The sequence below is a fragment of the Panthera tigris genome, chromosome E2 (assembly GCF_018350195.1).
Source record: "Panthera tigris isolate Pti1 chromosome E2, P.tigris_Pti1_mat1.1, whole genome shotgun sequence".
In the NCBI taxonomy this organism is placed as follows: Eukaryota; Metazoa; Chordata; class Mammalia; order Carnivora; family Felidae; genus Panthera; species Panthera tigris.
Genome location: NC_056674.1, coordinates 3,197,724 through 3,206,332, shown reverse-complemented (window position 1 = coordinate 3,206,332; position 8,609 = coordinate 3,197,724). Strand labels below are relative to the sequence as shown.

Sequence of the window (8,609 nt, the reverse complement as noted above, 5' to 3'; positions counted from 1 at the left end):
CTCATGGTGTGGTCCTGTGTCCCCCGGTCTGTCACTGGATTGGGCACTAAGAGATGGGACATGGTCAGCATTTCCAAATCCCTGAGTACCTGCACCACACCGGGACAGACTTGGGTGCTGAGGACGTTGTTCTCTAGAACGAGGGCCCAGAAGCTAGAAGCCTAGGATGGGATGTCAGTCTGGGGCCCTCCGCCCCTGATCTGTGAGTCAGGAGGCCCCACGGACATCATTTCCTGTTCTCCTTGTCAGAGCCAGATGACCACATCTCACCTGTGGACACACTGCCTACGTGTCTCAACAAGGTCATGGGAGTGTCGGCTCCCACAGTACTCTGCTAGAGCACTGTCTTTACTAACTACCTCCTACTGTTGCCTCAAAGCTGGAAGTGGTCTTTGCTAATCCTCAACTCGGTGACTGTTGTGGGTCGAATTGTGTTGTGTCCCTCAAAAAGACATGTCCACATCCTAACCCCTGGTGCCTGTGAATGGGACCTTATTTGGAAGTAGGGTTTTTGCAGACATAACCAAGGTAAGATGAGTTTGCACGGATTACGATGAGCCCTAAATGCAATGACTGGTGTCCTTAGAAGGAGAGAGAAATTTGGACACAAACAGCAAGAATATACCGTGGGAGGCTGGAGGCGGAGATCGGCGTGATGTGTCTTCAGACCAAGGAAAGCCGAAGGTCACCAGCTAGAAGAGGCAAGAAAAGATTCTTGAGGCTCCAAACAGAGTGTGACCAACACCTCGATTTCAGAATTCCAGCTTCCAGAACTGTTGCTTCAAGCTCTCCGTTGGTGGCACTTTCTTATGCCAGCCCCAGGCAACAAATGCAACGACCTTACTTTTACTCTTTGGTAGCGTCATCCCTAGGGAGGGTCATTTGTCACCTGTAGACGTGCAGAGGGTCTCCCTGGAGCTGCTCACTCTGTCCTGTTCACACGAAGAATTCATACAAAGTTGGGGTTCAAGTGCATCCACAGCAAGCCAGGGTCTCTGAGGTGCTGTGAGCACCACCTGGGATGCTCTCCTTAGACAAGTGGATCCCATAGAAGTGTATCTGAGGGCCTGGACCCTCAGAGACCTCCCTTCTCGGGGTGATGGAGCTGGAGTCTCAGCCTCCACCCTTAGGCTTCTGACTGGGATGGAGCCTGCGAAGGGGAAGATAGGCCTGTTAGGAGAAGGCATCAGACAGTCCCCTGCTCCTTCATCCACCCCAAGCTCATCCACAAGTCCCAGAAAGCACAGTTCCCATCAGTTCTGCAAGGACCTCCCCTGAGTCGTCCGGAAGGAACCCCCAGGGGGCTCAAGGGCGTGGTAGTCCAAGCTCTTCCGTCAAGAGTGTGTGTGGAGGGGTGAGGGGTCATCAGTGAGGTTTGGGGACAACTCACCACCAACCACATGGACGTACACAGAATAGTCCACATTTTGCTTATTCATTCACGCGCTGACGGACACGTGGGCGGCTCTCGCCTCTCAGATACTGTGAACAACACCGCTTTGAACCTGGGTGTGCAAATATCCCTTCGAGACCCCGCTTTCGGGCATAGATCCAGAAGCGGGATTGCTCGATCATATGGTAACTCTATGTTCAATTATTTTAGGAACCGCCATGCTGTCTCCCACGGTGGCTGAAGCATTCTACATTCGCACCCACGGTGCCCGGGGTATCTCCCATGCTCACCAACACTTCTGAGTTTCTTCTTTGGTGGTTGCCATCCTAACGGGTGTGAGGTGGTCTTGATTTGCATTTCCTTAGCGACCAGTGATATGAAGCATCTTTTCACGTGTGGCTCATTCACTTTTTCTCTGTTATTATTAACACATTCCTCTGACAGCGTAGGTCTAGCTTCTGTATACTTAACGTGAGCAAGCCTCCTGTATGTGATCTTTTCCCCTTTCTGCCACCACCTCCTCACCCCTGCGAAGACCCGTGTGCCCTGCTCAATCTCTCTGACTCTGCACAGGAAGCTGCCCGCCGTGCGAACGCCCTCCTCACCCTGCCTGAACTCTGACCCTCACGATGAACCGCCACCGGGACGCCTGCGCTGCTCAGTCCCGCCAAATGACTTCAGGACTGAAATGTCTCAAGAGGGAAGGAAGAGGGACAGGAAGAAGAAGAAGGAAGAAAAATATCTTTGGTGGGGTGTTTTGTTGATGAACAAAGTTCTAAATTGTTTTTTAAACATTTTATTTTGAAATTATTAGAGACTCCCAGGAAGTTGCAAAAAATAGTACAAAAGGTCTTGTGTGAACTTTGTCCCACTTTCCCCAGTGGTAACATCTTACACACACATAATTCAATATCGCAAGCAGGAAACTGGGGGGCCTGGGTGGCTCAGTTGCTTAAGCGTCCGACTCTTGATTTCGGCTCAGGGTGATGATCTCACGGTTTATGATTTCCAGCCCTGCACTGGGCTCTGTGCTGACAACTTGGGACTCTCTCTCTCTCAAAATAAATAAATAAAACATGGGGAAAAAAGTAATTTCTAAAAAATAAAAAGCAGCCTGCCAGGTCGGCGAACACCTGAAGTGTGGAGAGAAGGCACGGAACCCCCACGTCCTTTCCGCGTACCTGGCATCTCTCCCATGAGCCATATCCCTTTGGCCCCAAATCTGTGATCTGGTAAGTGAAATGCTTTCCTGAGTTCTGGGAGCTGCTCTCTTGAGCACGCTAATCAAACCCAGGGAGGGGGTCTCAGGAACCTCTGATCTATATAGCAGATGGTCAGAAGCCCAAGTGACCGCCTGGATCCGAATTGGCCTCCGGGGGGGGGGGCTTTCCCGTGGGGCCGGGCCCTCGACTCTGGGCTGTGACTGTCTCCAGGTAGCCAGCATCAGAATGGACTTGAACTGTGGGACTCCAGTGGGTGTCAGGGACTTTTGCTTGGTGATGTGGGGGAACCCTCACACTGGAATTGCGTAGAATCCTAATTACTTGTCATTGTGGAACCCTGGAAAGGACCCAAATCCCAAAGGATCGGTAACACATTTAAAGATGAATTATGCTGGTGGTTGCCTTGGGCCGGAGGGGGTAAGTGATCGGGGAGGTGACTGCTGGAAGGCACGGGTCTCTTTTTGGGGTGATGAAAGCTCCCAAATGGATCGTGGTGATGGTTGCACAACTCTGTGAATGTACCATGAACCATTCACGTGCACAGTTTGTTTTTCTTTTTTTCCAACGCCCAACGTGAGGCTTGAACTCATGACCCCAAGATCAAGAGTCGCACACTCTACCGACTGAGCCAGCCAGGCGCCCATAACCTGCACACTCTAAATGGGCAGTTGGATGGTTATATGAAGGGCATCTCAATAAAGCCATGACCACATTTTTTGCTGGAATTGAATAGAAACGACTTCAAACAGGACATGGTCACAGCACAGTGATGACAGTCAACGGTACTGTATCATAAAAGTTCACAGTTGTTAGGAAACCAGACCTACTTGTCCCCACCGCACACACGCATGGACATACACACTGTTGCACAGACACAATGTTGTCTGTAGGCACATTTCAATAAAAAAAAAAAAATTGAAGGGGTGTCTGGGTGGCTCGGTCCTTTGGGAGCCTTTTTTTTCTTTTTTAAACGTTTATTTATTTTTGCAAGAGAGAACGATAGTCAGGGAGGGGCAGAGAGAGAGGGAGACATGAATCTGAAGCAGGCTCCAGGCTCTGAGCTGTCAGCACAGAGCCTGATGCGGGGCTCGAGCTCACCAACCACGAGATCATGACCTGAGCTGCAGTTGGACACTTAACCGACTGAGCCACCCGGGCGCCCCGGAAGCCCGACTCTTGATCTCAGGTCAGGTCATGATCTCACGCAGTTTGTGAGTTCGAGCCCCGAGGTGGACTCTGTCCTGACAGCACGGAGTCTGCTTGGGATTCTCTCTCTCTCTCTCTCTCTCTCTCTCTCTCTCTCTGCCTCGCCCCTGCTCATGCTCTCTCTCTCAAAATAAACATTTAAAACATTTTTGAAGATACTCTTTAGAAAAATGGAGGCGGGAAATTTCCCTCCTCAGCACTTTCCACGGGGGTGGGGGATTGTTCTGGGGGCGCTGTAATGGGGGGGCAGAGAGGGGGTCTTCACTTTACCTCCGTGCTCTGATGGCTGACAGAGCACCCAGGACCTGGGCAGCGTGACCGTGACCCGCAAGTAGGCCTGAGGCAGGGGCTTCAGGGAGGTTGGGAAGGGCCAGTCACAGCCCCCAGATCACTCGCCCCTGACCGGGTTGCCCCCCAGCATGCGTGACTTATCTGGCAGGGGGTGAGTGGGGACCCTGCCCTGAAGGTGGAGCAAATCGGAAAAATAGGGCTGGGCCCAGAGAACACAAAAATGCTGTTTCGAAGGGACACGTGCACCCCCATGTTTATAGCAGCACTATCGACAATAGCCAAAGTATGGAAAGAGCCCCAATGTCCATTGATGGATGAATGGATAAAGAAGATGTGGTGTCTATATACAATGGATTATTACTCGGCGATCAAAGAATGAAGTCTTGCCATTTGCAACTACGTGGATGGAACCGGAGGGTATGATGCTTAGCGAAATACATCAGAGAAAGACAAAAACCATAGGACTTCACTCATATGAGGACTTTTAAGAGACGAGCAAAGGGGGGAAAAAAAGACAAATGAAGAAGCAGACTCCTAACTACATTAAGAGAACACACTGGTGGTCACCAGGGGTGGGGGGATGGGGCAAACAGGTGACGGGGATTAACGCGTGCACCTGTGAGGAGCACCAGGTGCTGTGTGGGAGTGTGGAACGACTATATCGCACACTGGAAACCAGTACCGCACCGTAGGTAACTAACTGGAATTTAAATAGAAACTTAAGGGGCGCCTGGGTGGCTCAGTCAGTTGAGCGTCTGACTTCGGTTCAGGTCACGATCTCACGGTCTGTGAGTTCGAGCCCCACGTCAGGCTCTGTGCTGACAGCTCAGAGCCTGGAGCCTGCTGCTTTGGATTCTGTGTTTCCCTCTCTCTCTGACCCTCCCCCATTCATGCTCTGTCTCTGTCTGTCTCAAAAATAAATAAAAACTTAAAATAGGGAGGGGCTCTGGGGGTCCCCCAAAGCACAGCGTGGATGTAGAAGTCTCCCCACTGCTGTAAGAGTCCCTCAATGCGCAACGGAGAGCACACCCTTCATTGATGTCACACATGCAGGCGTGTTTTCCGAGCACGGGCAACTTCGTGGTGCTCGGCACACGTGATCGTGACTCCTCTCGGTATTCACCCCAAACCCTGACCGAAGGGGCCTGCTCAACCCCACTGAGGGAGTGCTGGCGTTGGAGGTCACTCCCTGGGGTCTCCTTCTTTGACCTTGTGAGGCCCCCCCCCCCCAGGTGTCACCTGGGTCTGGAACTCCCCGAGGGGCGGACGCACTTTGACCCTGGCGCACTGGGGGGATTCCACGTCTCATAAGCCCAGGCACCGGGCCCGCGTGAGGTTAGCGTTACTACATCGGACACCTAAAAATGTGTCACGCGGGCTCCACCTCACGGTGAGAGTTTTTACCCCAAGAATGATAATTAAAAAGAAAGATTCAGTGCACAACACTGTGAATGTATTTAATGTCACTGAATAATGTGGTATGTTTGTTAACGAAAGAAAAAGAGAAAGGACCGTTTGTTGTCATTGTGGGCAGCCCTCCCCCGGGGCCCCTCCCCAAATACTAGAGATGGCTCCATCCCAGCGGGCACTTTACTTCTGGACGCAAACTAGGGCCAGAGGGAAGGGGGCAGGTGGACGTGGGAGGCAGGTGGCAGGCAGGCGGGTCGCCCCAACGCGGGTGTGGTTGAGGGGTCTGGCATCCAGAATCAGGCCAGAGGGAAGGCGGCAGGAACTTGGTGGTACGGGGGATTCTCAAGTGTCTCTGGGTGGACCGGCCCCTGCAGACGGGAGTCCAGGAGCCTGGCTGCTGTCCCCCAGGGGTTTCTCTGGCCAGGCCAGTCAGTCTGGAGGCCCAGGGCCTCGCGGGAGGGGAGGGGGCCGATACCTGCTGGTGCGAGCCGTGGTCAGCGGGACTTGAGCCTGGGGCTCTGGAAGGCGGACAGGGCAATGAGGAGCTGGGCGGCGTAGTAGGTGGTCATGACCACCAGGCGGGCGTGGGGCAGGGACTGCACGAAGGCGTCCCAGGCCAGCACCGAATCCGAGAGTGTGAAGAGCAGGGCCCCCCAGCGGGCGCTCCCGCCCCTGGCCAGGCCGCGCCACAGCATGGATGCCAGGACCAGGGAGTAGGTCACCAACATGGGGACCATGCCAGGGGGGAGGTGCAGCAGCACGAGGCCGTTGTACAGGAGGAAGGCCGGGACGATGGGCAGCAGGAGGCCCGGCCGCAGGGGAGTGAGGCCGAGGGCCCAGAGGTAGAGCAGGTGAGCCACGGTGAAGGCCGTCACGCCTGGAGGAGACAGGGGGGGTGGTGCCTGGTGGGCCCGCTTCCCCACGTGGCCACCTCGAAGTGCAGAGCCCGAGGGAAGGCCCGCCCCAGGTGCCAGCATGCACCCTGGCCCCAGCACCCGTCTGCTGGGGTTACGGTACCCGCCTCCCCGGTGCAGGTCTCCCTTCTCCCCGAGCACCAGAGTGACCTTAAAACACGCTGCATTCCATCCTCACTCCACTTAGAACTGTCCGCTGACTCCCCACCTTGCTCTGCTCCCCACTCGGCCCCGCCTGCCCACCCACCCGTTTTGACTCGCCAGCGGCTTCCCACCCCAGGGCCTTTGCACTTGCTGGTCCCTCTGGCCCATCCTTCCTCAGATGGCTCCTGCGCCCTCTTCAAGACGTTACCTTCTTGGTGAGGCCGTCCTGGACCAGCTAAGGCTGCAACACGTGCAGCCCCTTTGTTTCCCTCCACACCACGCACACCTCCTCAGGGAACGCTGCCCGGCCCCCTCAGGGGAACGAGAGCTCCGCGAGGGCAGGGGCCTGTGCTCGTGGGCTCACCATAGAGGAAGGCCTCAGGCCAGATGAGGCAGGCGTCCCCCACGGCAGAGCACAGGAGGGCCCCCTGCAGGAGCGCCCTGTAGCCCCGGTCCGAGCGCGCCGCCCGCAGGAACACCACCAGGCACAGGACGGGCAGGCACTTGACAAGGGCGCTGATCCAGGACGGCTGGTCTTCAGGGATCCAGAGGAGGAAGTAGATGGCACAGGTGAGGAGGAACGGGCTCAGCCCCCTGCACAGGTGCAGCTGCTTTGGGGGACAAGGGAGTCACTGAGCCCAACCCGGGCTAGGGCTCGGGTGTGGGGGCTTTCCACTCTGCCCCTCCCCCCTTCCCCTCCCCACCCCGAACCCAGCCACTGTTGTGGGGGCTGCTCAGGGACCGGGACGTCCCACCTCACAGATCCCAGCCTCCCCGAGAGGGCCAGGACCCCCCAGCTCCTCCACGCTGCTCAGGTCCCCTGGTGCCCAGGCCAGACCCCCTCCCACACCCGCCATCTCTCACTTGGACTGAGAAGCAAGGCTTTTGGGACAGACCCTCTTCCCAGGCGTCCATGTCGGCCTATGACCCCCCCCAGACTGGTGCGTATGTGGGCACAGGCGGCTTTGGGGGTGGAGGGGACAGCGTGTGGTTACACGTTAACCCGAGGAGCGTCCTGTGGACTCTGGGACTGATAACAGGGCTCAGGGAGATGCTTCCCCCGCCCTGGGGATGGCCCCACCTGGCACCGCCGATAAGGTGCCGGTCAGGACCCAGGGGTCCCTCCTCCCCCACAGCACCCTGTCCTCACCTGCTAGATCTGCCTTCTGCGCACCCCCCTACCTGCCTCCTCCCCACCCCCGGCCCGAGTGTGGCCGTTAAGTGCCCCTCACATCCTCCCCATGCCCAACCAGTCAGGAAGCACAGGGCAGGATTCCAACACCTTCCCCTATGCCCAGGACTCCCTGCGCCTCAGCAGGGGAGCGGAGCCCCATCACCCCGTCTCGGGAGGCAGGACCACCTTGGATGGAAACTCCCTCTGCACCTGCCCACCCAGTGTCCCCCAAAAGACTGCCTGGGGGTCCCCCCTGTACTCTGGCCTCCCTGCCACACGCGGTCCTCGGCTCCCGCTCAGGACCCCGAAGCCCTCCCCGTGCCCTGGACGGCCCCCACGCCAGCCTCCTTGCACCCTCCTCAAGGAGCGAACGCCAGTGTCGGGTTGGGCAAGGTCATCACTGCTGAGCTGGTCTGCGGCTTTGGAAGTCATCGGAACAAAGGCTCCTGTGCACATCAGCAAGTGCACCTGGCCTGTCCCTCACTTCTAGTTCAGAAGGCATGAACTACTAGGTGCCCACCTATCTTGGTTGGCTGGCCACCTCGGACGCCCTCTGCTCCACTGCAGGAGCTGAGGCTCAGGGGCTTCTGCAAGGTCACCCAGCCGTGTCGCTCCCCCGCCCACCGCTGCCAAGGCCAGGGATAGACCTGCCACCTGTGTGTGGAGCCAGGAGCCGGGACACACAGAAACCCCAGGTCAGGGGACCTTGTGGGGACCGGGTCCCAGACAGGGCTGGGCAGGGGTCTGCCCCTCTGCCCCAGGCATTCCTCCTGCGCTGAGCCCGAGTGACCCCACCCTCTGCAGAGCAAGGAGGTCCAGGAGCCTAACTGCGCTCTGCGGGCCACACCTGGGGT

General features: G+C 56.8%; 1 protein-coding gene across 1 annotated transcript; it reads right to left on the bottom strand.

Moving 5' to 3' along the window:
* Positions 1–5,575: 5,575 nt before the first annotated feature.
* Positions 5,576–8,596, bottom strand: TMEM86B (transmembrane protein 86B). The gene is made up of 3 exons (XM_007080648.3): positions 7,446–8,596; positions 6,946–7,192; positions 5,576–6,400 (listed from the first exon to the last, which is right to left on the bottom strand). The coding sequence occupies exons 1-3, from the start codon at positions 7,494–7,496 to the stop codon at positions 6,018–6,020; spliced, it is 681 nt and encodes a 226-aa protein (XP_007080710.1). The 5' UTR covers positions 7,497–8,596; the 3' UTR covers positions 5,576–6,017.
* Between the last annotated feature and the right edge of the window lie 13 nt (positions 8,597–8,609).